General features: G+C 41.4%; 1 protein-coding gene across 42 annotated transcripts in view; it reads left to right on the forward strand.

Moving 5' to 3' along the window:
* The window catches only part of adgrl2a (adhesion G protein-coupled receptor L2a), a 98109-nt gene that overhangs the window by 15897 nt on the left and 60793 nt on the right, over positions 1–21419 (forward strand). For all 42 annotated transcript variants that reach the window (XM_069521923.1, XM_069521918.1, XM_069521925.1 and 39 more), the window contains exon 2: positions 5680–5865. In XM_069521923.1, coding sequence (XP_069378024.1) covers positions 5790–5865 — 76 coding nt within the window. In that variant the 5' untranslated portion in view covers positions 5680–5789. The remainder of the gene's footprint in view (positions 1–5679; positions 5866–21419) is intronic.

Here is a 21419-nt window from a genome sequence, read left to right on the forward strand (position 1 = left end):
TTTTTTTTTTTGTCTCCATAAATGTATTGATGAGCCAGAGTGTTCCAGGGTTTGGTTCATGATTGCTTTATTCAGTAGCCATATGTCCTGACCAGTGGGGAGTACTCTAATCGATTAATTGAGTGGCTCATAAAAATGATGAATGGCGCAAACACTGAGAGCAATGAGCATGACAGGCACCACGCTTATGTCACACACTCTGGCTTTTACAGTACAGTGCGGTCCGCGGGAAAGCTGGGTCGTGATTAATTTAATTTACCTTCTTTGATCCAAAGATTTAAAAATAGTTGTTTTTGTCTGCTGGCAGAATATATTAAGGTTTGATGACATGGTAAATGATAAGCAATTGAAATTATAAAATAAAAAATGGATAGATTGGGATGATAGTTCATGGTAAGGATTTGTCAAAATGTTATCTGCCCCCCCCCCACACCTCTCTTTGTTTTTGTTTTCCCCTTCTGTCTCAAAGATGTAATTCTCCCTCACTGCCTCCCAAGTCACCCCACCCTCTGCCCCCCACCCTCCCCTCCAGAAGCCGTGCTGTCCTGTTGAGCAGCATGTTCCTGGTATTCCACTGCCTGAGCTCCTGTCAGGGTCAGGGCCTTCGTTTCGGGCACCAGCAGTCAAAGAGTGTTTGGTTGGGTGTCATTCAGCTCCCAGGGCCCTACACTGTTCTCAATCATTCCCCTCAGCGAAGGGGTCAGCCTCTGATTCCTCCCTGCCCCATATTTGACTCAGCGGGGCTCCAGACTCATCCGATCACCGGCCCAATCTTTTCTCTCTAGAGTGCGAATTTTCTGATTTACGCTTGCAAATTGTACATCTTCAGCAGTGTCGAAAGCGGGAACACAATCTCTTTGGGGAATATATTTCCTCCACAGCTGAGGCTGAGCGTTCTCTAACTGAGCTCTATGTCCCCCAAGTATTTCTTCTTTTTTTTTCTCAAAATGGGCAAGAAAAACAGAGATAAGAGGAGTCTTATAGCATGTATGAATTCATGAGGAAGCTGCTGGGGAACTGTTGCAGTAGAAACCGAATGTGTTCCCCTCATTCAACATGTGGTGGTCAGTTTGCTCCTGATTTACATCTCAGTAAATCTCCGGCCCCATATTTCCCTTCCTTTGCATCCCTGTGATGTTCCGTGACAATTAACATCCCAACTCTTTCTTGAGATTTGTTGAAAGCTCGGGGGCTAATTCAAGGGTCAAGCAAGACTTGCAAGCTGTCAGTCTTTTATTGTAACCCGAGTCCCCCTCCCCCAATCGGTTTTCTTTATTCCGGGCCCCCCTCCTTCCCCTCCATTCTCCCAGACCTCGTTTAATAGAATGGCTGGACTCTTCTTCTATTCTCCTGAGGTCCTCTATAAGCTAGAGAGGGACAACCAGGAGCTTTGTCTGAGGAGCCCGGCATTCTTTCACATCTGCCCCTTGTTTTCAGACCCCCGCTGCATTCAGAATTCAAACTGTCCTTTTTCAATCAGCCCTCCTCCCCTCCCTCCTAATAACCCCCTTCCTCCCACTTACCAACTCTTTCATTTTTTTGTCTGAAGAAGACCAACTGACAATTTTGTCACTCAGTTGTCAATTACAAGGCGAATATATCAAGTATACATATGTTTAAAGCCTCAGGGCTCGCGCTCCTGTGGCTTCTCCGTCTCTCAGAACACTCGAAACATCTGTGCGCACTGGCTTCATATTTAGCCAAAACAGTGTGATGCCTGTTGACGTCTTAGCAATCTGTGCTTAACAATCAACAGAACACTGCCTCGATCATGTGTCTCCTGCCTGAGAAGCAGCCGCGTTGACGTCGATGCTCTTAATGGTTCGTCTCCCCTCTCCATGACAAAAACTAAAATCTAAACCTTGGCCTTGCTGCAGAAGGTTAAACCTGCTCCGAGATCACGCCAACCAGTCGAGGGATATTTGAGAAAACAGTCAAGGTTTGGTCGGCGGCGTTTTGTAAGGTGAAGAGAGAAGAGAAACACCCAGCTGAGAGGGGAGACCTCTGCACAGTTAATGAGAAGAATGGCAGCCAGGCAGTCTCTCTTCAGTCTGCGCCTTTGGTGCCTCAGCATGTTAAACACTCACAGCATGATACAGAACATATTAAAGTATAGGACTGTTATCATCGATTTACAGAACACCCATCCCCACATACTACCGTTTAACATTCTGCATTTCTTCCGTTACGGGGGGTCTCAACTGCCTCGGAGGCAGAGCTGTTTAAAGGCATCTTGTCTTTGTCTTCACATACTGACACCAGAGGTCTGTTGAGCATGCTGCCTCTGTTTTGCACTAAGCAATGATGACAGGGAAGCAAGAATAATCATGTTGACTCAACACTGTTATCTCAGTCTGAGAATTATAGTTTTTTTTTACATATGTAAACACCCACAGCCTCCAAAGACTCAGAAATATACTGGAATGCATATTTGTAACAATAGTAAATAATATGGTACTCCGTCATATGGTATTTTATTTGCAAAACTTGATAATATACTACGTGGAATGAATAGTTTTGGGATTAAAGAAGTAGTTTAGTATTTAGTGTTTTGGTGCAGCAATTTAATCCACAGCATTAATCTCAACTGTGAAAAGATCAGCATGTTTACGTGCACACTAATAACTCACGTCTGACCAGCGTGAGGCAAAACACAAATAATTTCACCTATCATGTAAAGACTTTAAACCAGGTTAGCTAGCCCGTGTCAAGGTCGCGAGCCATGCAGGTGCAGCATCAGTCTTTGAAATTGCACTTGGCATGTATATCCCATAGTGTCTGGTGTTTTCATTCTGTGCATGCACCGCAGAGGTCACGGAGCGAGCCAGATGGAAAGTGGGACTATATTTGATAAAAGAGTGACAAGGCAGGGGATGGTGGGAAAATAAAACTCATTCTTTTGAGTGACGGTGAAACAAATTTAATGCAACAACTAACACCTCAAGTGCCTGTGTCAAACCCCTCTGTGAGATTTAATGTTAAAAACACCTAAAGAAAATCTGTTCATTATTTACACCTATCAGCTACGACATTAAATCCAATTACCTGTCTGTTTGAATATCAGCCTGTCACCCATTCATTTACAGATCAAACACCCAAGTAAACTTTCAATTTATTATCACAGAATTTTGGTTTCTTCGGAGCATGTAAACGCTGTCACTTTAATCATAGTTTTCCCAGTAAACTACTTAAAGTAGGAGAATGTAATGACTGAATGGGATTATCATCACTCAGATCTCAATACAAGTGAATGTGTGTGTAATCTTAGCATTGTCTGTTTCATTAAGGGGACCAAACAGTAAGGCCTAAGACTCTGCGTGCATGGATGAGGATCCTTAAGCCTATATGCTTACTGTACTGCTTTTATTGTGGAGACAATCTGCTTAAGGTCTCATTATGAACCTTGAGTCGTAGGCTGATTATTCGTAGCCACTTGCCTGATCAGTTTAATTGGTGCTGCATGCACACATCAGCTGAAAAAACAAGGGTCAGGGGTCTTTGTCAGGATCCAGTGTTTGGTCTCCATGATCATCTGTCATCCGTTGAGTCTCATGACTGCACATTATTCCATTGAAACTAAATACACTGTGGCCGCAGCGCTCCAGTTCATCTTAACCTCTTTTAAATGGCTCTAAAATTAGAGGTCTCAGGTGAGGCGTAATGTCATAGTAGATGAGCTGATTATGGCAGGTTTAATTATAACTTTGTTGGCTAATGTGTGCGCTCTGCATGTTTTCTCGATGATGAATTATTACACTGTCTGAGAACTCAGACAAAATAGATCAAAGACTCCTCAGCCTGTGAATATCCTCCAGTGGAGGAGCCGACTGGGGCCGACTCTCTGCAGCTCTGACTTTTCATGACAAACAAATTCCTCACGGTCTTTTCAGTTCACTTCTCTTGTTAGCTGCAAGTATGATGGATAACAGTCAGTCCCCTGAATCTTAGCAAACAATCGCAGGTGGCAGACGCAGAAAAAAATGGAATGTTGTTTTTGAATGTGCGAAATAATAAAATAAAAAAACTCTTTCTAATGGGGTCCTATGTGCCTTGTTGCCGGAGCAATGCCATATCCCATGGTGAATGTGCTAATGGTTCACGGGACTGAGAGGACTGAGCTTAGCCCAGCAGTGTAAACACGCAGACAAAAGGGAGCTGTTAGTAGTGCGAAACACAAGCCTGGGCGCGCAGGTAGGCATTAGGTTTCACCCGACACAGCTCCAGCACTGTATCCATGACAAGAGGCGGAGGCCATTTGCTTTTGTAGCGAAAGAGAGCAAAAACAAACAGTCAAACAGACGAGTACTAGAGGGACAGGTATGGATGAGGTGGGGAGAGAGGCATTCTGGTTTGGAGGGGTGTGAGAGAGAGGGAGGGGCTGCAGAGATAAGGTGGTCTGTGGTCAGCCACAACAAAGAAGTGACCATTTGCTCGTCGTGTTTCTTTATGTTTGTTTGTTTGTTTGCTCGGGGAGGGGTGGAGGGGGGGGGGGTCACAAAGTATCAGCCAAACAGAAGCACTGTTACTTCTTGAGTCATCTGAAATAGCAGTAGTAATTCTACTTATATAACATTATAATGAAGCACAGTTACTTATTTAAATACATGTTTATGTGACTCAGCTATTTACATGGTGACCTATGAGACTGTTCACATTTTGAGAACTAGAATAGAACTCAGTAGGGACCATACCGCCGCCAAGGTATATATATCAGTTCACTCAAATATTCATGTTTTTTAAAAATCCATTAGTTATTCCCTGGAAAATTGTTGAAAAAGTCAAAATAACAACCTCGCAATGTGAAAATAACCAATCCTGGATCCGCCCCCTGATCCAGAGCCACACCAAAACATCTTCATTTCATCCATCCAGTAGTTTTTGTGTAATGCTGCCAACTGAGACTAACAAACAAACAAATGCAGATGAGTTATTAGCATTATGCTGCATTTTTAATTGACCATGTAGACTTTCTCAAAATAATAACTTAATTACATCAGTAGTGTACTTATATCTCTTTTTCCATTGAATACTCTGTTAACAACCAAGCTAATGTGAACCAATGTGACTGTAGCGGGATGTAAAGCTTTCTGACTAATGGTTGTCAAGCTATTACCATGGATCATTTTAGCATTCAACGTCACTGTGAGGTCCAATTCTTAGTTTTCTTCTATCACTCAATATCAACACCCATGATGGTATAATATACATTTTTATTTAAAAGCAACCTTTTTAAAGTTAAAAATATGTCCTTTGCAATAGATGTAGAAAGAAGAATTTGACACAGCACTGATCAGGTTAGCATCACTTGTCATGGGTCACGAGGAGATGGGGGGGCGGGCATTATCTGTTAGTAATATCCCTGGTCCCTCCCTGCTCCTCCTCCCCACCAGTGAAGTGAATTGGTCAACGTTCAGCTGCCATTAGGGGGATTTCTCCTCCTCAGGACTATTGACCCTCTGAGCTGATTTTTATTTTAGTGGCTTGCCTGAGTTTGTAGGATTTCACAGCTTCAGGTCCAGTGCTGCAGTGGAATGTATATGCAGCATCAAGTGCCCTGTGAAAAAAAAGAAACAGTGTGACGGGGTGACTTCCTCTGTGAAATCAGGCGGGGGACAGAGCTGACACGTGGAATAAATTTCATCCCTGACCTGAACGTCTGTCTCGCTTTCTGCTCCACAGGTGAGAGGATCAACGATGAGCATCTCTGAGTGCGGTCGGCTTGGACTTTTTTAACCAGAACCTTTTTAGTCACAACGCAAACCTGCCACAAACCATCAACGCCAGGCGCCATGGCGTGCTCCCTGTGGAAACTACACACCTTCTGCTGGTTCCTCATCACACTAGCCCAAGTGCACTCCACAGAGGGTAAGTAAAACAGAAGCAGTCATCGTTGTCTTCTATAAAAACATAATGTTTTGATCTTATGCCAGTATTTTTTTATAGGGTCTTTTGAATGAGTATTGTTTCAGGCTCAGTGGCAGCCAGTGCCAGGAATCTCTGTCATCTTACTTATAGCATGAGCAGTGAAATTGTGACTCAAGCCAGAGCAGCTTCTTTGAGTGTGAGCAGTGCTTGTGTAAGTAATGCAGCTCTGAGGACAGTGGGCAGAGGCAGATGGGGGATAATCTTGAGTGGTTTCATTAGTTGGTAAATTGTGATTTGTCTGAGATTTTCTGCTTGAAAGCGTCCGTTGTTCCCAGTGGCATCAGAGCTGGATCCATTAGTAAATTCTTCACTAAAAATGCACGCAGATTTCACACCTCGAAAAGTATAAAGCTGGAATATGCTTTAATCATAGTGTATTAAGTTTTCATTAAGTCACTCTCAGCTGTGTCATAATTAAAAGATTTATGCATCTGAACCATGTCTCATAAACTGTATCCCATTCGTATTTGTGTTTAATCAAAGGAATAGAGGCACTTTTCTCAAATGGTTGATGACTTGATTTAGAATAAACTAAAGTTGGCATCTTTTCACTGCAGTTTATCAGAAAAGACATTACAGATTTGGTTTGCCGGTGCCAACATAAGCGCTGGCAAACTGCTCGCTATACGTGCTTTATTGATTTAAAAAAAGTCTCAGTAATGTAATGAGAAGTGTACCTGTGGATTTAGGACACACATGACAGAAATCACTTAAACATGTCTATTTCTAATCATATGTATTCCGTATATGTTGGTAATGCATGCCACGTGCAATACAAGATGTTACAGCTTTAAGATCTGGGTATGTGTAAACCTAGTTAGGGGGAAGGGAAGACAGTTGCCTCCTCATGGAGTTTCTGTCACATGTTTTAGTACATCTGATTTCACAAGGCGTAGTGTGTTGACAGTGTTGGTAAGGTGGGAAGCCAGTGAGGGATTTTGATGAAACTCTGACATCAACTCAATGAAAAAATAAACACAATAAGAAGTGACTTCAATGAGGCAGAAAACCTGAGGTGGAAACTGTAGATACACCCATTTCAAATCAAGGACATCCCATAAACGTCATTTGACATAGTTTCTAAAGCTGCTTTCAGACTTGCTTTCAGCAGCTCCTCCATATTTTCTCCGGAGGACGTGCATGTGCAAACACAAATGTCCGAGTGAGATGATCTGAAGTTTCTGCGGAATTTCGCCGCCTAGCCTCCTAGTATAATGTCCATAGAAATCAGAGTCCGATGTGAGATCACAGCAGGTTTCACCTAAAGTGAGTGGGGGGGTTGATGATGCTGCTAACCTACAACAGATGCAAACATTTAAAAATGGTGTCATACACATAGAAGACACAGACAAAGATGTCAAGAGAGTTTGTGGTGATAAGAGCTGTGTGTTGTTGAGAAAATCATGTGATCTCCACAGCAAAGTTAATATGTCGCTTCCTGCCTCTGTCTGCTGCATGCAGTTGGGTCTGGATATTTTCTGTAGTTCACCTTTCACATATGAGGAATGCAGCTAGAGATTGTTCGGGTCAAACTCGTGCTCGATAACAGGTGAATGTCTGGAACATGCAGGCGAGGGGTGGTGCAAGGGTACAGGAGGCAGGAGGCAGGACGTAATGGAAAAATTCTGCTGCAGAAATCACACGTTTTTGTTTTTGACCCTTCACACCAAAAAGCTCTTGAATTTCCAAGTTGACTGATCTCATTCGTTGTATGCTATATGTACGACACGTCTTTTTCATCTTGAGATATTTGTGTTCTTCCAGTTTCGTGTCCGTCTGGTGTTAGAAATTTCCTCAACACATCCACTCACTTGCTGTCACAATTTCCTGCTGCATTCTCACATGGGCTCACTCCGACATTTTACCAGGGGACTGGCAGCAAAAGTTCCACATGAGAGCAACGTGTTCTCACATTCAGCCCTTCTGGAAAAATCCAGGAAAAAATCTGGACTTCTCTGTAGTTTGGTCAGGGTGCATCTACCAAAGGAAATGTAATAGAGTGAAACTTTGTACTTGGTATGAGAGTCGCTGCTGACAGGTGATTCTGTGAGGTGACACACAGCAGCCTGAACCCTCCCCAGGCAAACAGAGAGCGATAAGTGACTTCAGTTTGGCAGAAAACCTGAAACTGAGGCTGAGGTGGAAACTGTAGAAAACGCCCAATCCAAATCAAGGGAAGAAATGAGTCAACACAACAAAGCACAAAGCCCATTTATTCATGACATTTATCATTCACCTTTTCCTCTCGTTGCACCCCCCACACATTCCCCCTCTCCCACACAATTCCCCCATTTCCCATCACAGCCTCAGAGATCAGCCCACAAACAGTTCATTACAAACAATATCCCCAAGTAAACATGCTTCATTAAACTGCGTCTACCCCTAATATCTTTTTAATGCATTTTTATAATTGAATTAAATGGGTTAGTGGAATGCTGTAAATAGTTTAAAGTTTGTTTTTTTCCCCACTTGTTGTTTTGTGTCTGAAGAAAGAGATGCAAACACACACAGACACAGCCGGGATTGATACTGCAGCTGTGGGGGATTGTGTAATTCTCTGACCTCCTTCTATACAACATTTCTCATTCTGCACAGTTGACTGCATTTGTTTGACTCCTGCACACGTTTGTATCCGCTCAGCTGACTCACCCTTCATCATCCATATTCTTTATTTTCTCTACATCTTAACATTTACATATGTGTGGGGACTACAGCCTGGGAACTACAGCCTTTCAACCTAATGGTATGGAATTAACCATGTTATACACTGTGTGTTTTATCATGAGCAGTAAAAAAAAATGAAATGAAGTGACAATCTTGCACTATGGAGATATCATTTGGTCATTTAGAGTCAGTGTACTACTTAAATCCCATGATATTATGTTGCTGTAATGCAGATATTGTTATACAATCTTAAAACAGCCAGCGCTCATACAGTACAGTATGTCCGTAATCATAAAAAGACCCAGGAGTGCTCTCTTGTGACATAGATACTGTAATCAATATTGATATTAATAGGGAAATCCTGATATGAAATTAAAAATCATGATCTCAAAGAGTCATCATGTGTAAATCTGGCCATTTTACACATCAACTTTTGTTGTAGTTTCCAAAAAATACTAGTCGAGGGATGTCAGATTCGAGGGTAATGTGGGTTTGGGATAAAGACTTGTATGAGATGGAAAGTCAGCATTTCAAACTGAGGGCGTGGAGTGGACATGAAAGAGGAGCCAACAAAAGACTGATTTAAGATGCGGTTTGGGAGGGGCAGACTTCAGTGCTTTTGGAGCTTGACCCATATCAGAAGGAATATATACATAAAATTTAAAAAAGTATATTGAGAATTTTTCATCAGATTAGGGCTGGATGATATGGACAAAATTAGAAAAAATAAAGCCTAGATAAAAATATTATTTGATATCTTTAATTATCATGATAAATGCCTCATTGTTATTTGTTTTAAGTTTAAATACAAATTGTTGCTCCTATTGATGTATTGAACCCTTGTTAAATACTATTGATGAAAATTATATTGTGATAATTATCGATATTGTTTCATTGCACAGCCCTAATTCAGATGACAATATATGTTCCTCAAGATGTTTATGGACACATCTGTGATCACTTTAATCAGCATGCTTTACTTTGACCTGCTTTGATATTTATTGTTTTACATCAACACAAATTAACCATTGCCCTCTGGCATTTGAAGGGATCTTCTTCTTCGCAGCAGGTTTATTTAGTGTCCTCTGTGAATGTCACCATAGCAACCCAGCAGAAATGAGGTGTAATTTATAATAATACTAATAACTTTATTTGTATAGCACTTATCTAAACAAGGTTACAAGGTGCTTACAAGGTTACAAAGTGTTTATGAAGTAATAATGTTTTATTTTCTTGTTTTGCAATATGTAAAAACAGTGATGATTTTCCAATGCAACACATGATTAAATTGGCTCACATGTCTTTCAAAATAATTTAGTCAAGTCTGGTGGGGTTAAAAGGATTTGTCTGTATCAGCGACAGAATAACAATTCACACCTAGCTCTGCCGTGCTCCCTCTTCAAAGGCTTTTCCAAAGCTTGTTAAAATGACGGCGTCGCAGAATTAGAGAGCAGAGCAAGGATTCTGTGTCAGGAGGTAGAGGGAGGGCAAAGTTTGCAACAAACCAAAGAGTGCTAAGAATAAATCAGGAGAAAATGTGTCTGCATTAAGTTTTGGTGTTTCAGATGGTGATCCATCTCCACTTATTGTGATCAATATAAATCAGTGTTTCATGGTGGTTTTACAATATGTTTAACACCACACTCCATTGAAATATATTAAAATCAACGTAGGTCATGATTTTATGTAAAAATGATTGAACAACAGTTGTTTTCTCCAGACTCTTATTTCATTATTGTGGAGCTTGTGCTGGTCATGTCTGTGAGGCGAAGGGTATATAAAGAATTTTCTTGATATAAAAGCTGTTCAGTGGCAGAACATGTGTGAACAACCCTGAGACAACACTGAGAATTTCTGTTCGCTCCTTACACCCAGAACCCGTGCTATTGTTTCTCCTCAGAGCTTTAAATGTTCGAAGCACTTGAGATTTCTCAAGGGCAACAGCGAAGGGCACCTTTAAGAGTCCTGTTTTTGTACCAAGTGAAAGGAAGAAAGAAAAGACTTAAAAACCGTCACCTCAAAATGAATGGAATGAAATAGACAATCAAGGTGTTCTGAAATGTAATTACTGGAAGTAAAAGCCCACGGCTTAATGTAAGACAGAACTCCAAGAACAGGATCACGCAACTCTCAGTGCTGCGCCACTACCTATTTGCTCTGGTTAGCCATGAAGGCATAACTTCAGGAAGATGACCCGATCCTTCAGTTACTTTTCACCCTGAGCACTTTTCTCCTGAGCAACATCAGTCTGGTAGTTTTCATGTAGAGCAGATAATCATCTAACAGGCAGAATTCAATCAGGTTAAGTTAATCCTGGTATCATAAGCCCACTCTTCACTGACAGAGACACTGTCTCTGTATTTGCCCACAGTCTCTACATTCTGTCCACTAGGGCCAATTTCTTACTAGTTTCACTTCTGCATTTTATGTTGAAAAAATACTGTCAAGCAAGTATTTGTGGAACCATGGGAACATTGGGAATATATATTTCAAGGTTTTTATTTGAGGTGGGTCGACAGAAAAGAATAGTACCACACTGCGTCACCACACCACTGTTCCCTGACCACTTCATTTGGTATTAAAGGTACTTTGACAGCTACAAACCTATTTGTTAAAAAACAATTGAATAATTCCATAGTTAAATATTTGATGAAATCCTCATTGACTTTTCATTTTCACTGATTCTGACTCAAAGCCATGCGGGTGAACGGGCGAAATTTTCCTTTTCTCGTGTGTCTTCAGTAAACAACTTCTGTTGGTTTTGTCTCTTCACCTACTGCTTGATGCCATCGCGATTGTTTGCAGCAGACTGGGGAATCTGGCTTCCCGTGGAGCCAGGCAGGCGTGGGGCCTGTGTATGAAGGCCCACCATGCTGTCATGTCTCTTTCATCACCAGCCAGGCTTGGCCAATAATGAGATAAGGAGACAATGACTGGGAGAGCAAGCAGTGGCAAGGTGTAACCACAGCCCCTGGGTCTCCTTCCTGCTGAGCACTTCAAATCCTCATTAGGATTTTCAGCAAAGGAAGGAGGGATTTTCTGGATTAGGGCTTTGTCACAGCTGGCTCCAGGTTGGTGTTTGTCATGCAGGAGAATGGCGGTGCGCTGACATCTTGCCACCCTTCTTCCTCCAACCCAAACACAGACCCTCCCTTCACCTGCATGGTCGAGGCAGTTAAAAGATGTTCCACCAACCCAAAGTGTGTGAAACTCATAGTTAATAACTCATTGCCCTTGCCACCAATGTTTTTAGTGTCATTCCAGTAGTATGTTTGTGTCTGTGGGATTGGGCTGCTGCATTAGCATTCTTCGTCATGGTTATTTATGCTGAAATAACCTTGGGAAGCATCATTAGTTTTGTGTTTACTGTCCCCATCCATAGCTCATGCTGGGATCTTTTTTTGGCTGTGACACGGAAGCGTTCGTGCAGGAGGTGCAATGCCTTTTTCAACCCCAGTTGCTCTCCTCCACGCATCAGTTATGGCTAGAGCAATGTAAATGGTATTATATGAGGCTATTTATCCCTTTACATCTCACTGCTTTTTTTTGCAGAGATGTGTCTGTCTATTGAAGTCATGAGTCTTGCGATATTCTCACACCAAACAACAGGACTGTGTTTCTCAACATGTGGCTCAGCCTCTAACATGGTCCTTAATTGAGTTTCAGACTTGTCTAGGAGAGTGGTTCAGCGTGACAGGTCTACCGACTTAGTGTGAAGCCTAACTTCTCCCATCATTCTCGGTGCTGATCTTTGTGGAGGCTCTTGCTGGGTGGGATCTCAGCCACACTAGATTACTCATCTATCCGCATGTCCCCATCTGCCTTGTATTTTACCGTCATGCTTTATCTCACTTTGTTCTTGCCCAGGTAGAATCATGTGGGTCCCTAACAAGTATATCCCAGACAATCTACAAAACATGTTCTGATAAACCATACAGGCTGCTCACCGAATTCCAAATATGGGAAGACAAATATGACTTATCAATCTCCAGTGCAGTGGTCTATAACCAAAGACCCATTGTTCATGGAGCATTTATTGTTGTGTGCTTTTGTTGGCTGCCTCTGATCTGGCCATGGCAGACGTGATGAGCAGTATGTGGGCATTTTTGTATAAGCAGGTTTCAATTTGTCAGAGATATGCCTCCATTTTAAGAGTTGTGTTTTTGCTTGTTTCTTTGTCTCACATTTGTTAGTTGTGGTGGTAGAAAGAAAAGGCAACTTTGCAGGGTGGATGGTTTGATTTGAAAGTTTAATGTAGTGAAAAAAAAGGTGTACGTATAGATGAAATACCCAAAGCTACAAGTATGATAACAGAAGTAGGACAGACCCTTTAGTTCTTGAATATTTTTTATGTTGCTAGAGCCTGTGTAGTGGACATCAAGGACTGCAGACAGATCTCACGCAAAGACTGCTGATGAAGTGCTGTCTGGAAGGGGCGGATGAGGAGAGAGGGCTTTTGATTATCCTGTGTAGATGGTATTTCAAACAGGAACCAGCATGTACACCTTGCGTCAGACAAATGAACCAGTACAGCTGGTCAAAGGGCAAATGTAGTGTGGTTTCCTGTTTGCTACTGTAATACTGTGGAATCTTAAGGTGATTAGACTGCAGTGTTTGGGTCACATGGAGTGCAGCGTAGCTGTATTAAATTGCTTTCTAACCAGCTTTTTCTTTGAGTTACAGGGTGATGTCAACTGGCATGATTGAACTGTGGATACTGTGCATTTTTTACCACATATGGTGAATGGCATGTATTTATCAGTGGGAGCTATTTAGTTTGTCTGAACCCTCTGATTTTAGCAAATAGAACAACATAGGAACAGAGGCATTGAAGTTGTCTCATGGGAAGTGCCATTCATGAAACCATTGACTCATGCGTGTGAGTTTTCTTTTCCATATCCGCGGAAATACCCAATGTAAACAACAACAATCTGCAGGTGTTAAAGGGGTATGTAATCACATTTTCATTGTGAGGATGGCGTTGAAAGTCATGTTCACTGAAGCACGGGGAAGTGTGGTTATGGTTTGGATGACATGCAATGAAAACTGATTGCAGAACATGTAATGACAGACTCTGCTATGAGAACATAATACATCCGACGGCTTTTGATTTCACAGACTTTACCGTTCATGCTCAAGAGTCAGATGCAAGATTTTCCTGCTCGCCCTCAGTGAAATCCTCTTTGTCCTCTTGCTTTCAGTCCTGATTTAGAACAGCTATAAATCCTGAAGAGGCTCCTGTAAACGAGGGGTGGTGAAACTACGCCCATAAATATAAAGGATTTAGAACCAGGGCCCTTTGAAGGAACTCTTGAGTGTCCATTTATGAAGCTTGTTAACTTGCACAGTTTCCCTGGTATGTTTTTCTCTTTTGTTCAAAGTTCTTTTAGCCCTTTCTTTAAAACAATAAAGCTTTTCTAAATGCTGCTTGACCAAAGGCAGGCTGCTGAAATACGTTGTCTGTCAAAAACAAGGTTGTCTGAGCCCATTTCCCCATTGTTTTAAGTTATCATTTAGCAGAAGAAATTAAAATTATTGTCGGTGTACCTGCTGTCAAACATAACAGATGTCAGCTCCGGCCATTTGTCCACTTGTAGATCACTACAGCTTGACCCCTTGTGACTCATCGTATGACCTTGTGAGTCATAATGACCCCTGAGTGCATCCGTATGTCAAGGGCTTGGGACTCTGCTCTTGAGCCCCACTCTCAAGTAAATTATGGGCTGAAGAAAATAATCAGTCACAGACAGATTTCCACTGTGGACATATAACAAATCAATATGAATGAAATAACTCATTTTAAGTCTACCCCACTTAGTAGAAGTGGGTGTCTTTTATTGTACTCAGCTGGACCACTTCCTCTTGCTTTAAATTTGCTATTGTACCTCCATTTCCATCAAACACACAACAAATATTTTTAATTAGTCAACAAGCAATGGCAGAAAAGCAAGACTGACATCTGATAAAACCTTCAAATGAGAACTTCAGAGTGTCCCTGCTGTGACTGTGAGGGCTGGAAACAGATGGAGGAGGGACAATGTTAGGGAGCAGTCTCTGATCAGATGGGGTTAATGCAAATCTTAATTTGTTCTTGATTTGGGGGCAATCAGGTCAAGGAAGGGAAAAGTACATGTACATAATGAAAGGTTTTCATGATAATATTCGACCTGTGGATATTTATAGCCAGTAAATTCTTGATGTATAATAACAAGAGTAACATTTAATTTTAGCTTGGCCAACTTTCTTGTCAAGTATAACAACATGTAATCCTTGAACCACAGGAAATCTGAAGATAAATCTCCCTTTGATTTAAAGGGAAAAAAATCATCAAAATCAACACAAATAGATGCTATTGTTTTTCTTCAGTTATATTTGACAGATGGATTACCCTCAGACAGGAGACAAGAGCCTAGGAAGCCATTGTATGTGAGTAAAATAGCATCGGGTCACATGACAGTACTCTTAACTGAGGAGGAGGCAAATCTGCGGTTTAGTCTGGCAGTTAGGCAGTTTAGTCTGAGCTGCATAAAGAATTCAGTTGGAGCAGCAGTCGTGTCACCGGGGCATGACTATCCGGTTGGTGAGGGAATTTAAATGCCAGGTGGGGGTCAGTCGAGGAACAAGCTGAATAATACGGCATAAATGCATGCACATGAATGCCGAGTCTGGGGAAGAGGAGCCGCTGCTGTGGTCTGCTTGAGGAAGTGCACTCTGGGAATGCAAACCAAGCAGATGGACCTTTCTCATTTGTGTGTACTGCCACTGTTGACCCGTTGGGAAATGCTTCCTTATTGAATCGAAGAGCATCAAACGCTTCATTGGAGCAGAGAAGGAAGTTCGGGCTACCCAATGCATCTGAGTCCATTTTTTATTCTCCATCATTTGTAATGGAAAACTGTGGAAATGATATAGATTAGAAGTAGAGCTGACAAACACAAAGCACATCCAGTCTGAAAGGTGAAAAATATGACTCATATCATATTTTTAAAAATCTAATTGAAACTCTGAATCATGTGATGACATCTGAAATGGTCACTGATAAGGCTGAGTAATGACGTCCAAAGAAAAGGCTGTCACTAAAAAGCACCATAGCTTGTAGCAGGCGCTGCCCTATATCAGTTCTCCTGGGGAATGAATCATCAGACCTGTCCAATGCTATTCAAACAAACCATGTTTTAGTCAGTTTGCTTGATTTAAAATATATATAATTATAATATGTAATCGCAGTTCACCCAGCACTGAAATAGTCATTCATTTCTGAATTGACTGTAGTTTTGAAGGACGTTTGCTTTCTGAATCTTTAAGATTGGTCTCAATTTACCTCAACATCGTCATAATGAATCGGCCAAAAAGCCTTGACCCATCTCCGATAATCTCAAAAAAATGTATTGTACTTCAAGGCTCAAATTTACCAGTGACCGTTTATTAAGGACCATGAGACAAAATTTACTGTTTGATGGTCATCACAGCCATTTCATTACCACAAGATGTCCTTGCTTTTTTTTTCGTGTGACCTAAAAAGCACTCCCCTCCTCTCTCGCTCGCTCTCTCTCTATCTGTCTGTTTGTCTGTTTGACGCTCTCTTTCTCTCTCTCTCTCCCCTCCACACACACACCACCTGGCCCCAGGGCTATCCGATATTAGACAGTGAGATGACATTGTGTGCTTGTGCGAGTGCAGTCAGCCAACATGTGCAGATGATGTGAAGTCAATAATGCATTATGAAAAAATGGAATTTATGACCTTGATGAGCCCCATAGAGCTTAATTAGGCCTAAAGGTTGATTTACATACAAGTGTACATAGAATTTGATGAGGCTGTGTTTTCTTACCGGTGCTCTGCATTTCCACTCTGTCTGCCGGCAACACTTGATGCTCTGTATCTGTTAAAATTCTTCCGGATTAGGGAAAAAAATGTCTTGGCTACCATCTTCACAAGCGCTCATGTTTTGTCTGGACACAGTAAAATCAAGTCCTGAGCTACATGATCAGATTTCCTTTTCGAGGCATTGATGGCATTTCCTGTGCAGGCTCATGTGCTGGTTAGAGATGAGGAAGAGAGTAAATGTTAGAGAAAAAGTCCCTGACAGGGCACATTTCTGTTTAAAGAAGCCCACCTTAACACCAATGGAAGAAAAAACAAGTCTTTTTTTTTTCCGGTGTCTATTCAGAAAGAAATGACAAGATCTTTTTCAGAGTCATGTACCTATATCAAAGATGCTCCTGATAGCCCCCCTGCTGTTGCTATGGAGGTAGCAGAGATGTAAATGAACTGGAGTGAATTGGCTGGTGAAGAATACAAATGAGGTTCGAATGCTTGTTCCCCTGCTGCTCTTTGCCTCTTCTTCTTCTCCCAATATTTTTTCCTCTTCTGTTTCCCTCTCTCTGCACAAGTGTATTTCAAAGACTTAACAAGTATTCCACATATTTTTTATATTTCTTTTATTTGGGGAAAGTTGATTCAAATGTATTTTTAAGCTATATCACAATGGATGTATTCAAATTACATTTTTCTGTCCTGCACTTTGCATCATGCAGACGAATTAATGAAATAAGAACAGAAAAAATATGAGCCAGCATGTTGTGTCAGTCTATTCTCTGCCGTATAAGTCATCGCTTCAGCATCAGTTTAATAATCTACAGATGTTCTGGGCTGAATTACAGAAACCTTGACATCAGTGACTGTCGTTTGCAGTTAGCCATGCCCAAAAATTACGTCAGCTTTCAACACACAAGGCAGAAGGGGAAAAAAATCAGAAACACAGCCTTGGGTTAAAGTTAATGTTTAAGACATTAAGAAGAATATTAAATTCCAGCAAACCAATAGCTTAATTCGTTTTTCTTTCTACAATGGCCACACAGAGTTTGCAGTCTACCTCATACCCTGCTGTTTGCAGGATATATGCAATATTTTCTTTCTTCTCCTCCACTGTGTGGACCTGACTTCTTAAGAATACACGCTGTTGTAAAGGATATCTCTGGATTATAGAATCAGCACTGTGGGAAGAGTCTTGACTTAAAGGTTTCTTTTCCTTCACAGACTTCCTTTGCTTGTACCAGGGGGACGCAGGGGTGGGGATGTGGGGGTGGGGGGGATGTGTGGCAGAACCTGAAGGACTCAAGCTGTGTGTCCTGTGTCTCCAATCTAATGCCATAGGCCACACTTTTCTTTCACCCCAAATCCCCCCAGCAAGCGACCTTGTCTGCTCTGGAGTGCCGAATAATGGCGATCGCAGAGAGGAGATGCTAGCTCATTTACAAGCAGCTGTTTGGCTCCCATCAGAACAGCGAGGAAAATCAAAGGGCCGCGTTAACGGCTGACGACAAGCGTCAGGAGCGTCCCCGTCACACTTCTCATTGGCCCTCGACAGAAAAAATTATCTGGTTTCACATCAAAATAATCTGGAGAGCTCTTTTGTGCTCTGGCCACAATGATGGCAGCGTGAGTGGTTGAATGGGCCTTTTGATCAGCCTCTGCTCTGCCCCTTGACTAACTCCAGAAACATGTGGAACTCCAGATACAAAGGGTCATTTTAATATGAAAAGCCATTTACTGGATGTTAGATAGCCCTGATGAAAAGCAAAATAGTTCCTCCGTCATTTATGTTGCATAATCAACGCTCAAGAACATAATTTAACTTTATTGACGGAGACTCAAGTTTGTTGCCCTCATTAGACGTATGGCTGTTTCTGGAGCTGCATATGTTCAGCTGTGTAACTCCACATGTCCTTCATGTCACGTCTCTGTGATTGATCATGGTAATGTGTAGCTTCATGGGAATACAAGCTAGACTGTCCCTAAATGGCTGATGAAAATCCTAATGACGCCTCATTGCTGTGAAATAGGAAGACATTTTGTTTATTGCCTCTGCTTCACTGATAGTCATATCCTACCAGATGGTCACTTTCCGATTGATTTGGCTCATCTGCGGAGAAAAAAGAAAAGAATTAAAACGTTACAGCACCAAAGAGACAGTATATAATGGGTCGCTTTTACACACGGGAGTTTCTCACCATTCTTCAGCTGCGGAATCATCACAGAGGTTACACATGGTAGTAAATGCCAGCCTGGGAAGCTTTAAGTAGAGGTTCCTCATTGGTGTAATAAAGTGCTATTACCCATGGAAATAGAGGTCCTGTGCGCCCATCAAAATCAATTACTAGCAGGTGAGAACAACGTGTACAATAAGCCTGTGTGAAAAGGTTTAGGGATCATGTATTTTAAAAAGCAAACAGCTGTTTTCTCGCTTTAATTTATGCTGGTTGGTTGTGATATACAGTATTTTCAAGGCATACAGTCTAATTTCAGCCGGTGGAAAGAAAGAGCAGATCCCCAACTGAGTGGTTTGCCTTCGTATAATGGCACTGATCACTGCTCAGTTCAGTGCTTGCCACATAGCTGATGAAGAGGAATTGAAATGCTTTTCTAGTGGTGGTGGGGTGGGTGACCAGAATGGTTGATTAGGTAGAGTGTCAACAAGGCCATGATAAGGATCTGGCCAGTAATGTCTCTGCTGCAGCATGTTGCCATGGTCACAGGATTGAGATTTTTCACATATTTTATTATGCCTCCAAGCCAGCGACAGATATGGCCAGCAGCAAAAGAATTCTATTTTAACAATCTCAGTGCATGGGCTAAAGCGCAAGACGCAAGTGCATATATGGCGTGTCCACATCCACTTTTACTGGTTTAACTGCAGAAAAATATATTGCTGCGCCAGGCACATGGTTCAAATGAGTCTTGCTCAGTCTCTTACTTAATCATGGGTGTGTTTTGGGTGTAACACGTAATAAATTATTCCCTTTGGAAGCCAGGTGTGCTTGCACCTTGGTAGATAGCTCTTACAAGACTGCATTGGTACTAGGGAGCAAAACTGAGCACTTCTCTGCAGAGGAAACAATTTCACATTCAGTTACAAGCACGACCTGTCAGATCGCTTGATGCCCACGAATGCAGGTGCATAGTATTATCTTGATAATGGGACTTCAGCTCAAGTATAATCACCCCAGCCTCAAATTAGCAATTCACTAAAAATGTATCTAACCGCACTGCTTTGCAATTGGTGTGCGATAGGCTGCATTGTTCTAGCTTGTAAGCATCGGCCAGCATATGTCGTCCCATTCTCGTGAACGTAATATCTCAGTTACGTAAAAGGGAATTTCTTCAATTGCCAAACATGTTAATTTGAGCTCAAGAATTTATACACTAATTATTGACACAATTTCTCACAAATGCTTAATAGGATAAAATGATGAAGTGAGGAAATTTTGTATCCAAAAAGTAAAAAGTAAAACAATGTGTGTGAAGCAGTCATGTTTTTCAGTCTGTCTTGACTACAACATTGTGTTGTAATAAATATTAATTATTATAGATTATATTATATTGTGATTTTGGACAGACATAAGTGTAAACTGCAATTGACTGGTTAGCGGGGGCATACAACAGCAAGGCAGTAATTCTATGTGCCTTGATCCTTTCCTGCCATTTAATTAGTGCTCAGAATATAAAAATCCTCTTTTTAGGTATTTGATTGATAGTCATCTCTCTTGTCAGCCCTTGTATAGGTTTGGATGCACTATCACAGTGAAAAAACATCAAAGCTGAAAAATGATCGTCTCATATTTTGAGGTCTCTGAAGTGTGTGCTACCTGTGAAGAGGAGAGCGCTGAATTTCCCCTTTTAGTGTGCACAGAGTCTGTGTAAGATCCTAAAACGAACACAGCTAAAAATGCAGTTACATGACTCTATCTTTGCACCTATAGGCACCAGTGGTGTGCTCTATGTCTGGCACCGTTTTGTTAGCTCAGCAGCCTCTTACCAATCATAAAAGGTCAGAAAAGTAAAAAGGCCTCAGTTAACAATAGCATTTACTTTCAGCTACTGCAATAAAGGGTTGAGTTCATTCAACGTGATTTAAGAAGACTTGCCACACAAAAAGCTTCAAAGTAAAGGGTGAAAAGGGAAGTCGATATCTGAAACACACTACATTTTGATATTCTTTGATGGTTTACTTTCACTATATGAGAATAAGTCATTGTCATGTCATTCGTCCCTGAATAATTACACCAATGACCCCAAGAGAAAAGAAATTAGTGTTTTTATGGGTAATTTGAATAATAAAATGTACGTGACACTTTAGCATATTCTGTTGTAATTGCAGTACATTAACGCTCCAGAGCACGATTAATAGTGTTTTGGAATACAGAGAATAATAATAGAATATGAAATTCCAATATGAAAGAACTTAAACCAGTTCTACAAGAATTTGTCATTTTTAATCCCTCACGGCCAAAGGCATTGTTTATGGGTTGTCTGGTTGTCTGTATGTTTATGTCTTCGTATGTCCATTTCTCTGATTGCGATATCTCTGGAACACCCCGAGGAAACTGTTCACCTGTACTAAAAAAATCATAGGTCAAGGTCTCTGCGACCTCACATCCCATTCTCGTCAACATATTTTATCCACAAGCGCCTGGATGGAATTCCATTAAAACCTTTGCTTAGATTCAACGATGTGTTCCCATAACACAATGTGGGAGTGGGACCATATTTCACATGTGGTTAGGCACTGAATTGGTGACACTGATCTTAGGTGTCCACCACGAAACTGTGGTGATTATAAAGATGTTCTGTGCTGCCGGGTTGGAGATGTGTGTGAAGCAGCCATGTTTCAGAATTTCTAGCTTCTTTGCAGCAGCAGCCACATGTAAAGTATTGTCCTCTGTCATGACTACAGCATTGTGTTGTATCAGAATCAGCTTTAATTGGCCAAGAATGTGAACTCATAGAAGCAGTTTTGACACTAACACAGTAGACATACAGCAGAACAA

This window comes from Paralichthys olivaceus, chromosome 3 (genome assembly GCF_024713975.1).
Source record: "Paralichthys olivaceus isolate ysfri-2021 chromosome 3, ASM2471397v2, whole genome shotgun sequence".
Lineage (NCBI taxonomy): Eukaryota > Metazoa > Chordata > Actinopteri > Pleuronectiformes > Paralichthyidae > Paralichthys > Paralichthys olivaceus.